Here is a 12,510-nt window from a genome sequence, read left to right as displayed (position 1 = left end):
TTGCTCATAGAGACTGACCACGTCGTCTTTTTCCCTGTCCTTTTCACCGTTCTTGTCTGCCCGTTATAATATTTTCTTTTCGATCGACATTGTTCACAAGTATGAACACAGCCAATAGATCAAGATGGCTGGGCATTGAGGAAGTGCTTAAACTTTAGCCGGGTGGCTGAATCGTGTGAGACAGGCTAAAATTTCTGTGTTCATGTACTCCAAGAAAGACTGTCGTTTTTAAAAAGTTTTTCTATGCATTTCACACCAAGTACTTTGGCTCTCTTCATAAAGATTTAGAATTGTTCACTAGAGAGAAACCTAGTGCTAATTTTTATGGCAGCTATAATGCATGATGCTTAAAGCATGGAAAAAATCAATAGTACCTGGATTTGCCTAAGCTTGGTTCTTTTGGCTCTGGGTGGCTCCACATGGCTTCTAGCCACTTGTTTGTGCGACAAAGTGAAGCAGAAATTCACCAGTCCCACTTTGCCACCTTAACCCTTCTAGGCTTTCCTATTCAAATCATTTCATGAGGTTCGTAATGTGCAATTCTCTTATGTGAAAGCTTGCTTCCGAAACATGAACCAGAAGGTAATATTAAACAGTAACAAGTGCTTTGGAAGCCGCTAGCACAAAAACTTGGAAAATAATTCGTATGATGTCTGAGTGACCGCAGTTCCACAGTTTTGTCTAGTGCATATTGTTGGAAACTTTTTTGAATATGCCGAAGTACTGGGGTGCTACCAGCAGCCTCTATTCTTTAATGGATGGGTGCAAGGTAGATTGGGGCGCTTTGTGCTTTTGAACGTTTCAGTGAATGAGTGCAACTTTGTGGACTGGAACCTGCACCTTGCCTGAATCAATTAAACCTAATGTAACAATTACAGGCATCCCAAAAGCTTTAGAAACTTGCTATGCACTGTTACAGCGCACGTAAAATAAATACACTTAGTATGGTGATTGGTGAACACTATCTATACTGAAGTTGGTCTCCAAGGGCCTTATGTCGCTCACACAATCCTGATGAAGCATAATTAGAGCACAATTAAGGTCATTGACAAATCTATATGTGATAACACACTAAATCCATATTGTAGCAAAGTCACATCTGTGCCACAAAATACTTTGTTATATCCAAAAATTCATTATAAACCTGTATTTGTAACAATGTATCTATGACAACACTATTCATCATTTAATTCACTATAACTGATTATTTGTTATATTTGTGTTCAATATATCGAGGTTTGAACGTACAAACACTCACGGGGCTATGTAGTTGGAAAAAAGTTTGCATAGCCTCAAGGGTAGGGTACTTATTTGGATGAACACAATTTAAACATTGGCACGAAACATTGGCTATGCAATGCGAGGTAGCAGCCGAGCTTGTTCTCACCTGCATGTCACCACTTACAAAAACAGTATTGCATTCCATATATGCAATTATGTGCATATTTTACAGGGTACATCTGCAGCCAAACTTGACTCTTCTTTAGCCAGAAATAACACTGAAATCGACAGTTGGACAGAAACCTGTCTGGTCAGGAATAGGAAATGAAGAAAATTAAAATTCGCTGATCATGATGAAAGCAAATAAAGATGTGTAGAAAATGTAAACAGTGCAACTGCACAAACACAAGATTTCACAGCTTGTAAACACTGCACTGTTTATTGCATGCATTGATTTAATGTGTGACCTTGTGATAAATATCTCATCATTTCTTTCAGGGTACAGACAGCCCCCACTACAGGGCTCTTCTTGACAAGCTATTAAGGTAAGCTATGTTTGGTTGCCCACTGGACGTGCTTGCACTTTATAGTTATACCTGCCTAGAGCGAATCTTCATATAACGAGTTTCTCGATATTACGAAGTTTTCAGATGTGAAGCTTCTTATGTTGGAGCTCAATCTGGTGTGCGGTGTTACCACCCTTACTGTGCATTTCGCGTACCTTCCCTCTTTCTTCAATTATACGCTCCCCCTCTCTGGCATCACAACGCCGACGCAGGCAGCGTCTTCTAGCCAATGCTTGCTCCCCCCTCTCTTCCTTGTAGACATCGCTTCCTCCAGGCTATAGATATGGGCCAGCTCATTTGATCAACGTTCGCACGCTTTTACCCGCTCGTAAAAGTTAGGATGCATGGGGGCATGTTATCAATTTGGACTTGTTAGGGAATGTGATGGTGACAATAAAAAAAATCGTACAAGAGTGTTCATATAATTGCTATTGCAATAATGCTGTTTTTTACGGCTAAATAAATGTTTTGGATGAGCTCTGCCTCCAGTTGCCCTTTTGTTTAATTTGTGCATTTAGTTTTTGAATTTTGCTACCGAACCTACATATGACAAAATCCTCTTTATAGCGAATTTTCTGAGGAATTTGTCAATTTCGTTATATCCACGTTTCACCATATACAGACTGACAGATAGAAACATATCTGAGCATTTTCTTTGTCAAGAGAAATATAGCTTTAGTAATCTGTTTTGACGAGTGTCAATGCCATCACCACCACGATAGATGCCTTTAATTTTTTCAAACTAGGCCTTAATCGGGTAGCCAGTCACTGCCTGAAAGTCAGAAGGCCTCTAAATGTCTCCATGAATTGTAGCTTATCCTGTAAAAGTGACAACTGTAGCCAAATGAGCCCTGTTTCATTTTAGGATGCTGCACTAAGAGGAACATAATTGATATTGTTATGGAAGAAAAGAGACGCCATATCGACGAGGCTGTGGATTAAATATATTTCAAACCAGCAGCAGCGGCGTAACTGGTTGACCAGACACCAAGCAGAGACTACTTTTCGTCCTCTTCGTCAGGCACACACATGCATCGTCCCCCAAGATGTCAACATGCCTGTAGCATTATCCCCTGCAACAGAAGCGCCGTCTCGGCACATCTAGGAGTCAACCTCAGCGGGAGAGTCGTAAGGCTTCAAGCGTGCCACATGTACGATTTCTATGGTCTGTGGGGCAGTTGAAGGCGATGAAGCAGCAGGGGCAATTTCGTATGTCATAGGAGTGACCTCACGAAGGACTCGATATGGACTTGTGTAGCGAGAAAGAAGTTTTTCCAACAAGCCGACTTGACGGGTCGAGGACCAGAGCAGGACCAATGAACCGGGTAAAAAGTGCACATCGCGGTGCCGTTAATTGTACAAATGCCGCTGGTTCTCTTGAGAGGTCAGAAAGCGAGTGCGGGCGATTGATAGGGTCAAGGGCATATTCGCTGGTTGGTGTCGCGGTAGATGGAATGATTTCATCTAGAGGTAATGTAGGTTCTCGGCCGAACAACAGAAAAAATGGGGAGTAAGCGGCAGTGTCATGGCGAGAAGAATTATATGCAAATGTCACGTATGGCAAAACTAGGCTCCAGTCAGAGTGGTTGGAAGAAAAATACTTCGCAAGCATGTCTGTAAGTGTTCGATTCAGACACTCCGTGAGTCCATTTGTCTGCGGGTGGTACGACGTAGTGAGCTTGTGCCTCGTTTGACATGACTGAAGGATATCGGCTATGACCTTTGATAGAGAGGTGCGGCCACGGTCTGTAAGCAGCTGGCGTGGGGCTCCATGTTGCAAGATCACGTCCTGTAGGAGGAAGTCGGCGACATCTGTGGCGCAGCTTGTTGGAATTGCTCGTGTGATGGTGTAGCACGTGACATAGTCTGGGGCCACAGCTATCCACCTGTTGCCAGAAGAAGACATGGGAAAAGGGCCCATGAGGTCTAAGTCAACACGGAAAAAAGGTTCTGACGAAATGTCAAGTGATTGAAGGTGTCTGGCGGAAAGCATCGATGGTGTTTTGCGGCGCTGACATTTATCACAAGCTGCAACGTATCTTCTGACTGAGCATGAAAGCCCTGGCCAAAAGAAGCGTCGGCGAATCCGGTCATAAGTGCGTAATACAGAAAGATGGCTGGCAATTGGAAGGTCATGAAGTTCATTGAGAACTGCCGAGCGAAGGTGTTTCGGAATGACGAGCAGCTGGGCTGGTTCATCTAGGTAGAAGTTCTGGCAGCATAGGACACCATCGTGGAGGACGAATGAGCGATGGGACCTGTCGGAAAATGGTGATTGGACTCGTTCGATTATAGCACGCAAGGTTGCATCACGGCGTCGCTCATCACCGGTGTGGGTCTGTTGTGAAATGGAAAAGATGCAAATATCGATGTCGGTGTCAGCGATAGTGCTCAATTCATTGACCGGGTAGCAGGCGAAGCAGTCAGCGTCCTGATGTAGGCGTCCCGACTTCTACATGACTGTATAGGTATATTCTTGCAGTCGCAGAACCCAGCGCCCAAGCCAGCCAGTAGGATCCTTCAGTGACGAAAGCCAACATAGCACATGGTGGTCCGTTATTACAGAGAAATTCAAGCCATACTAATATGGACGGAACTTCGTGACTGCCCAAACAAGAGCAAGACATTCACGCTCTGTTATTGAATAGTTGCGCTCGGCAGCTGTGAGAAGGCGGCTAGCTTAGGCGATAACTCGGTCGTGTCCCCGCTGTCGTTGGGCTAGGACGGCTTCAATCCCGTGACTACTCACATCGGTTCGGGCTTTTGTCGGAGCGGCCGGGTCAAAGTGGGCCAATATAGCTGGAGTCGTGAGGAGGGTGATGAGGTAAGAAAAAGTGGCAGCTTGAGCGGAACCCCACGTAAAAGTCACATTTTTCTTCAGAAGGTCGGTGAGTGGTAGAGCGATTGTTGCAAAATCTTTCACGAACTTTCTAAAATAGGAGCAATGTCCCACAAAGCTCCGGATGTCCTTGACAAACTGGGGTACAGGAAAGCTTGTGACGGCACGAGTTTTCTCTGGGTCAGGCTGCACATCTGATGCGTCGACAAGGTGGCCCAACATCGTAATCTGCTGGCGGCAGAAGTGACATTTCGACGAGTTTAGTTGGAGGCCAGCAGTGCGGAAGATGTCGAGAACTGCTGACAAATGCTGAAGGTGTGTTTCAAATGTAGGCGAATATACAAGGATATCGTCCAGGTAGCACAGGCATGTTGACCACTTGAACTCTTTTAATAGCGAGTCCATCATATGCTGAAACGTGGCTGGGGCGTTGCACAGCCCAAACGGCATCGCCTTGAATCGGTATAGGCCGTCGGGAGTTACAAAGGCAGTTTTTTCTTGGTCTTTCTTGTTCACCGCAATCTGCCAATAGCCAGAAGGTAGGTCAATTGAAAAAAAGTATCACACACCGTGAAGACAATCGAGGGCATCATCAATGCGAGACAAAGGGTAAACGTCCTTTTTCGCGATTCGATTAAGGTAGCGGTAATCAATGCAGAAGCGCCATGTGTCATCTTTTTTTTAACGAGCACAACGGGACATGCCCAAGGGCTCAAGGAGGGTTCAATAATTCCTTAGGCTAGCATCTTGTTGACTTCTTCTTAAATTACCATACGCTCTGTGGCAGACACCCGGTATGGTCAACGATGAATGGGAGGAGAATCAGCAGTATTAATGAGGTGCTTTACGAGGGAAGTCTGACCAAGTGGACTGCTGTCGATGTCGAATATGTCCCAGTAGGAAGCAAGAAGGTGGCATAGGGCATCGGATTGCTCAGGTTTGAGTTTCGGGGCGACCGTGGGGCGCAAAGCCGCGTCGAGGGATGTGGTGTTTTGCGGGCGACATGGAAGATTCGAGAATGCGTCTGCTGTAAAAGCCGTGATGTGGGCGTGTAGTGGCGATTGGGTCGCGAATTGGCAACTGAAATTTCGTGTGGTAGTACTTGCTGCGTGAAGCCGAAATCGATAATGGGCAGACATCTCCGGTTAGAGGCCATGGTTACGATGGAGTGTGGCACAGTGATGTCCCGCGCCAGGAGAACATAAGGAATAGGCATGACGACATAATCACCATCAATAATGGGTGAAATTGTTGCCAATTCAATGAATTTGAGGGCTTTTGGCGGTATCCGACTGAAGTCTGTGATACAAAGGCATTTTGGCAGCTTGGGACGAGAATCCGGAAGAAAAGGAAGTTGTAAACAGAAAGTGCCGGCGGAACAGTTGATCAGGGCAGAATGCATCGATAAGAAGTCCATCCCAAAGGTGAGGTCATAAGGGCAATCGTCGATCATAGTAAATAAAACAGGAACATGGCGGCCGGTAAGGCTGATACGAGCGGTACACATTCTAATAACGGCTACAGTTCCACCATCGACAGCACAGACGGCGTGTGTTGCGGCAGACATGAGTACTTTTTTGAGGCGAGGACAGAGACGAGCACTCATTATAGACACCTGAGCTCCAGTGTCAACTAAAGCCGTCAAAGAAAGACTGTCCACATGCACTTCCAGCAAGTTCTTTTTAGTAGATGGCTTCAACGGAGGATTCGGGTCAGTCGCACTTGATGCAGCACTACCTCCAGGAGCTGTATGATCTAGTTTTCCATCGGAAGATCCGTAGTTAATCGGCGATGGATAGCGGCGAGGTTGGGGCGATGAAGAACGGCGGCGTTGCGGAGACTGTGAATGAGCGGTAGAGTGGCTGTTAGGTGCGTCGGAAGCAGGATACTCACGGCTGGGCGAATACCAATGGGGGTCCACGTATGGGCGAGGAGAATAAAATTGGCTCCAACAGGTGGGCATCCAAGTGCTGTGGCTGTCACGTCCCCACATTGTAGGAGTGTGTGTGTAGGCCACCAAACATAAGCTTTCCTCTGGTATAGACCTTACTCAAGCTTGGGAGGCTGTCCACAGTCGAGCGTACTTGAGCACTCAGAAGGCTCTCTTGGGTCACTGAGCATACTGCAACAGCCACTGGAGTCCTCGAAAATAGGCCCACCCTTGTCGATCCCTTATATAGCCTATTTATTGACTAAAGTTTTTTAATCAATCAGTGTTCATGAGCTCCACTGGTCACCCACCTTCAACAAGTGGAATGTTCTCAAGTATTTGTTTTTTCAGAGGTGAGATTAGGGCACCTGTTGTTTGTCGCATGATAACTCGAACCTCATTATAACAAAATCACACCTGCTACAAAAGTACTTCGTTATATCCAGAAATACCTTGTAAACATATATTTGTTGCACTGTATCTATCACAGAGCTATTCTTCCTTTACTTCGTTATAACTGATAACTCGTTGTATACGGGTTCGTTATATCAAGGTTTTAGTGTACCTGTATGTGCCTCCTCTTTGTCTGTTTCTTACTTAATAAATAAGCGACAATGCAACGCATTTTTGCAGTGCTTTGGAGGATGCTGCCGTGAGTGCAACAGTCAAGCGTGAGGTCCTACTTTACGTCACACGAGTGGCTGAGGCACGAGAAGACCTACTCTCTCGGGGTGCGTGCCTCTGCGTTATGATAAAAAAATTTTAACCAACGTGGTATGGTTGTCATTGAATGATCTAGAGTAAAGAAAGTAAACTCTTACAGTGGAGCTGTTAAACTTTTCATTTTGCTGTGTTTCAATATGCACGCAAGTACAGTCAAACCTCTTTATAACAAAGTTGCATCTTGTGAGAAATAAGTTTGTTATATACAAAAATTTGTTATAGTAAGAGTTATTCTTAACACTTTTTCTATTGTGAGACAATTTTTCATTAACTTACTTATAACCGATATTTTGTTATATCTGTGTGTTACATATTGAAGTTTGAATGTATGTTGATGCAAGACTGAACCATTCTCTGTTGATGCCTTGATGTGGTCCATCTGAGACATTTCGTTGCATTTATGGATGCAGAGGACGTGGAGCGAGTCTTCAAGCAGCTTCCCGGCTGGCTGTTGGACTGCTCGCTCTTCTCGTCTCCGCGTCTGCTCGGCGTGTCTTCGGTCACTGGACCGTCCCCGTCATCTACAGCCGTCACTGGCTCCTCACGGTTCCGCCGTTCCGACTCTGCCCAGGCCGTCTCCGAACTGGATGGGGTCGTGTCGCAGGAGACCTTCACTGTTCTCACCTCCGGTCAGCCTTATTTGTGTCTGCATTATTTCGGCGTGCCAACATTTCTTGCAAACTGCCGTGGTGGCTTACACCGATGCCACATGGTCACTTTTGATCACGATTGGGTCTTACCCGGATCTGATTCCTCGGTCTTGATTAGCTCCTTTCCACAAGCTGCAGAAGAGAGCAAGTCATAGTTAGCAAATTTAATCTCAATCGGGCTTAAAGGGGCCCTTTAACGCTTGAAAGCATCGGTGCTGACTGCATTACTCGTAGTGGCGCTTGCCAGACTATTGGGAGCAGGAATGACGCCGGAAGGTTGCCGCCATATAATTGGATAACTGCAACATTAAATGTAGTCACGGCATTGCATCAAAAATAGGGATTGCTATCAGATTTATTTTTTTGCTAGCATGATTTTTCACTCAAAGCTGAAGGGAATAAAGCTATACGACTTTACCAGCTTGAAAACTGCAAAGCTGGTCAGTGAATGTGCCGAACGCCACGGTGCTGGAGGAAACGCGCCAGGGATGCTCTCGCTGTTGCTTGAAGAAACTAAAAGCAAAAAAATGTAAAAAAGCGTTGATATATAGATGCAATCGCAAAAAGATTAGTAAAGCTACAAAACATAGAAGTGTTCGCGAGCTGGCTCGCACATGTCATTCCCTTTTCAAGTACCACATTATTTATTATCATTGCAACGGCGTCCTGAGCATTACGGGCAATATGACATGCTAGCTTCCTGTACGGTAGGGCTTTCAGTTCGCTTCATTGGGCAGCCTTCCTACGTCACACGGTGAGGGAAACACGTTCAGGTGTGCCCGTGAAAATAAAGTTAAGGGCAAGCATCTATTTTATTGTATTTTGATATTTCTACGCTGAATCTTTGCGCTGAGTGCCCCTATCGCTGCTGTTCTTGTGGCACTTATCTCTTAAGCCTTCAGTGTACACAACCAGCTAGAAAAACGTGTAAATTTATGAGGTTGTGAAAAGTGTTAGAGGGCCCCTTTTATCGCGATAGGTGGCTCACTGTGTGATGCAGGTGTTAGTTATTACGGTGCTTGGCTGCAGATGCAAAAAACATGAGTTCTATCCCCACTGCTGTGGTCACCTTTTGATTGACAGGCAAAATGCCACACACATATGTACTGTACGATTTCAGTGTACGTTCAAAAACACCAGATAGTCAAAATTATGTGGAGCCCTTTTTTGTGGGGTCTCTCGCAGTCTTGGTTTGGGACAAAAAACCACCCAACCAATGCCGCTTGCATTTGCTGAGGTAATCTGCTGCCAAACGTCAAGTGATCAGTTTTATTCTAGGCTGAATTAGTGTACGAAATGAGAACAGTCAGTGTAGAATGAGCGACTACAACCGATGTTGATGCCTGTACATGTAGTTTCCACCCTGGTCTACTCTGAGTTTGCGCGGCCAGACTGCTTTGAAACCTGCGGTGTTATCAAATATTGTGATGCACCATACAGTTTAACAGCGGGAGTAAGTTGGCTTGTAAAACGGGCATTGTGACAAAGTGACTAGATAAGCGTAATCTTGAGTAGCACTTTTTTTACAGAGACAGCAGGGAAAAGGGGGGCACCACACTCGCTACTCTCGCAACTACATTTATCTTAGAAAAATGCTTCATATATATATATATATATCTACACCCACACTGACCCCGAGCGACACATCTTAAAACACTTTAACATCGTGCAAATTAGTATGCTGAACTGCACATTTTTGTAGGTTTTTTTAGGTTTATGTTTTTTATTTCTTTGGTGTATAGGCTGCACATGCTCCGTTCTTATCGCTTGAGTATGCGCACACTGTCTTCCGTGGACAAGAATGCATGAACCATTAAGCTCATTGCTACGCGTGCCTTGATTATTTTATCGTAAGAGCACAAAATTTGATATCGAATAGTTTTTAGTGCCTACTTCATTTCTGTGTCGCTCGGAGTCAGCATGGGTGCATGTATATGAAGCTTTTTCTTGAAATAAATTTAGATACGAGTGTAGGGAGTGTCGTGTCCGTCTTGTCCGTACTGTCCATGTAGAAGAGTGGGCTGCTTAGCATTACGGTATAATGATCAGTCCCCAACTAGCCCAGCTCTTAACCATATCGAGTGGATTATTGGTGCTGTGGTTGTTCAGTTACTGTAGGCATAACGGTTAGCACAAATATTTGTCTAAGCTTTGCGCTTCCTGCTCCAGAAGCATGCGAGGATATACGTATCAGACTTTATACTTCTCAATTTTCGAGTACAGTTGAGCCCACATAACGGCCCCACTTAAAACGAACTTTCGCTTAAAAGGAACAATATCCACGTGACCGTGAAAATATACATTGGTTCAATGGCAAAAAATCGCACTTACAATGAACGTCTTTGAGCGTCGCTGATCGGTTACAGTGAACGAAGTTCGTGCTCTGCTGACTTCCCGAGAAACCACTTTCAACCGTGGATCAGGCATCAGCGAGGTGCCCATAGATTCTTATTGTTAAACGCTGACTCTGCCTCCGCGCCCCTCTAGTTACCGTATTTACTAGATTCTACCGCGCCCTCGATTGTAATGCGCACCCGATTTCCACAACGAAAAAAAAAAGTAAAACATCGATTGCAACGCGCACCCATTTTTCTCGCTGGCCCACACGATCACACCACTCGAAAAAACGACTCCTTTTGGGAGCGTCTTCCATTTTAATATGAGGTACAGGCGATGCTTGTGCCCATCTGACGTGTAACAGAGCATTGCCGTCACTGTAGTTTTACTATGGACCGATGTCGGCACGCGAACTTGGTTCGCCCCCTTTTTCTCAACGGTTGTGGTGCCAGGCATGTCGAAGTAAAGAGGCATCTGATCGGCATCCCCGATTTGCCCAAGCAGAGAGCCGTTGTTGTGCCGCAAGTTTAGGACGAACCTCTGAAAACTGTGAAGCTTTTCATCGTACTCCTCCACAAAACTTTTCGCATATGCCCGTTCCCCTTCGGACGGAAAAGCCTTTCTTCTTCATAAAGTTAGTTAGCCAGCACCTGCTCGCTTTAAACTGGCTCCGCATTAGACCTTTTTCTAAGGCTAATTGCATAGCCCGCACTTGGAGCAGTTCTGTCGTCACAGGCCGCTGTGCCGCTCACTGCTCAAGCACATACTCGCCGAGCAGCTCTTCAATTTGCGGAAACCGACCCTGCTGTGGTCTACTGAAGCATTTGCGTGAAGCTTTGCTGTCGACAATCTTCTGCTTTTGTTTCCGCCAGTCCCGCACGCACGTTTCGGGAACTCCAAATGACCGCGATGCGGCCCGATTTCCGTCTGTTTCTGCACACCCGATGACTTTTGAAAGCGGCATCGTGGTGCACTCGAGTTTTTGGAGTCGGCCCTTCTATGCCGTCAATGTTAATGCACTACAAGATGACGAACTCCTCGGCACATGTGCGAAGTGCCGCACATGGAAACACATAGGGAGAAATGGCCGACGCGCCATGCCGACACACGTAGGGGGCGGCCATTTTGGAAATGCCGATGGCAATAGAATGACCATATTCATTTTTTTTTTTCGTACTCGATTCTAATGCGCGTGCGATTTATGAACTCGCTTAACCGGAAAAAAGGTGCGTGTTAGATTCGAGTAATTACAGTACCTCTCCCCGACCGCTTTTTGTTACGCACCCTTCATCCTTTGTCCCCAGCTACTGTGAGCACCCCGCATCGCCAGACGAGCCCCGTGTTTTCACAGTGCCACGGGTCTTTCAAAGACCGGTCGGCCATCTCCACTGTTTTTGATAGCTGGTACTGTCGTCGGCGTCGCCGGCCTGGAGTGACCAGACCATTTGCCAACATCATCGGCCACCAACTGTATCCGATCATCTGCGTCTAGTGCACGCGTGTACGCTACTCCACCGACTTTGATAATTTGCGATTCGTTTCGCGTTTAGGACTTGTTCTCGCTCACTTCGCACTCGGCTCAGCATGCCCTCCGCACGCGTGTGGAGGCGCGAAAATGGCTGTTAATTTGCACGGAACAAATCGCGAAATCTTGAAGTTGATGAGGCCATGCAAACCCGCCGGTGCGAGTCTCAAGTTCAAAAACTCTTTCTCAAGTTTTTCTACGTGCGAGTTGCGCGTTTCGCGGACCTTTCAAGCAAGCTACTCAACCTGCCTCCTTCCCGTGTGTTTTGATATTCAAGGTCGCCCTCCCGCCATATCCTCCCCTCTCTTCACTCTATTCCAACTCCTTGCCCTTCTCTCGCAAATCTGCTTTCCCCTCTTGATCACAACTCTTTCGCCCATCTCCACTGCTCCGCGATGCCAGCCACGCTGGCTCGAATTAGTTTCGCTTCCCGACTATAAACGGGTCCAGAGCTGTAACACGCATTCTGGCATGCGTGTCACGTGAGCATGTCTTGCTCGCTCTTGGTGTGCGTGTGTTATCAGGGTGGCAGACGGGAGGACTTGCATGCCTTTTCCTGCCGCTCAACAATACGTCGAAAGTGTGACCGCTTAACTTGAACGTAATCCGCACGTTAAGTGCCGTGTTGTTGCGGAGCGCTTGCTCATAGCTGTTGACCACCTGGCAGCCAACTTGCCACTTCGGGGGTCCCGGTATTCAGCTGTGGAGATGGTGAATAT

General features: G+C 46.2%; 1 protein-coding gene and 1 long non-coding RNA gene across 8 annotated transcripts in view; one reads left to right on the top strand and one right to left on the bottom strand.

Moving 5' to 3' along the window:
• Positions 1 to 12,510, top strand: part of LOC119179454 (AP-5 complex subunit zeta-1) — a 101,847-nt gene that overhangs the window by 8,979 nt on the left and 80,358 nt on the right. For all 6 annotated transcript variants that reach the window (XM_075869240.1, XM_075869241.1, XM_075869239.1 and 3 more), the window contains exons 3-5: positions 1,720 to 1,766; positions 7,190 to 7,287; positions 7,690 to 7,908. In XM_075869240.1, coding sequence (XP_075725355.1) covers positions 1,720 to 1,766; positions 7,190 to 7,287; positions 7,690 to 7,908 — 364 coding nt within the window. The remainder of the gene's footprint in view (positions 1 to 1,719; positions 1,767 to 7,189; positions 7,288 to 7,689; positions 7,909 to 12,510) is intronic.
• Positions 7,902 to 12,510, bottom strand: part of LOC142767495 (uncharacterized) — a 28,529-nt gene continuing 23,920 nt past the window's right edge. For both annotated transcript variants that reach the window (XR_012884924.1, XR_012884923.1), the window contains one exon: positions 7,902 to 8,061. This is a non-coding gene — a long non-coding RNA (uncharacterized LOC142767495). The remainder of the gene's footprint in view (positions 8,062 to 12,510) is intronic.

Source organism: Rhipicephalus microplus, chromosome 7 (assembly GCF_043290135.1).
Source record: "Rhipicephalus microplus isolate Deutch F79 chromosome 7, USDA_Rmic, whole genome shotgun sequence".
Taxonomy (NCBI): domain Eukaryota; kingdom Metazoa; phylum Arthropoda; class Arachnida; order Ixodida; family Ixodidae; genus Rhipicephalus; species Rhipicephalus microplus.
This window is presented reverse-complemented; position numbering and strand designations above follow the sequence as displayed.